We start from the raw sequence: 337 nt of genomic DNA on the forward strand, positions 1-337 counted from the left end.
CAGCGCGAGCGGGGGGGGGGGGGGGGGGGGGGGGGGGCTTGGGAGGGGCAGGGTGAGACCTGCCCGTTGTCACCAGCACCCCAGGCTCTCGAGACCAGGTTTGCAGTTGGCAGGGCCCTGGTGCACACAGCAAGTGTGCAGGGCCTGAGCCACAGCACAGGGACCGACCCCCACCGACCTGTCCCCTCTGCCACACAGGGCAGCACTCCTGGGGGCTGTACCCGGAGCCCCCTCCTCTCCCCCCAGCAGTGACGGCGGCGCCGCGTCCCGGGGGCCAGGACGGGGAGGACGTGCGTGTGGCCGTGGAGCAGATCACCAGTGTCCTCAGCAGCATCTT

General features: G+C 71.8%; 1 protein-coding gene across 1 annotated transcript in view; it reads left to right on the top strand.

Moving 5' to 3' along the window:
- TMEM161A (transmembrane protein 161A) overlaps positions 1-337 on the top strand; it is a 33,926-nt gene that overhangs the window by 33,467 nt on the left and 122 nt on the right. Inside the window, exon 7 of the mRNA XM_009995084.1 lies at positions 204-320. Within this exon, the coding sequence (XP_009993386.1) occupies positions 204-320 (117 nt within the window). The remainder of the gene's footprint in view (positions 1-203; positions 321-337) is intronic.

This window comes from Chaetura pelagica, unplaced genomic scaffold (genome assembly GCF_000747805.2).
Source record: "Chaetura pelagica isolate M959 unplaced genomic scaffold, ChaPel_1.0 scaffold463, whole genome shotgun sequence".
Taxonomy (NCBI): domain Eukaryota; kingdom Metazoa; phylum Chordata; class Aves; order Apodiformes; family Apodidae; genus Chaetura; species Chaetura pelagica.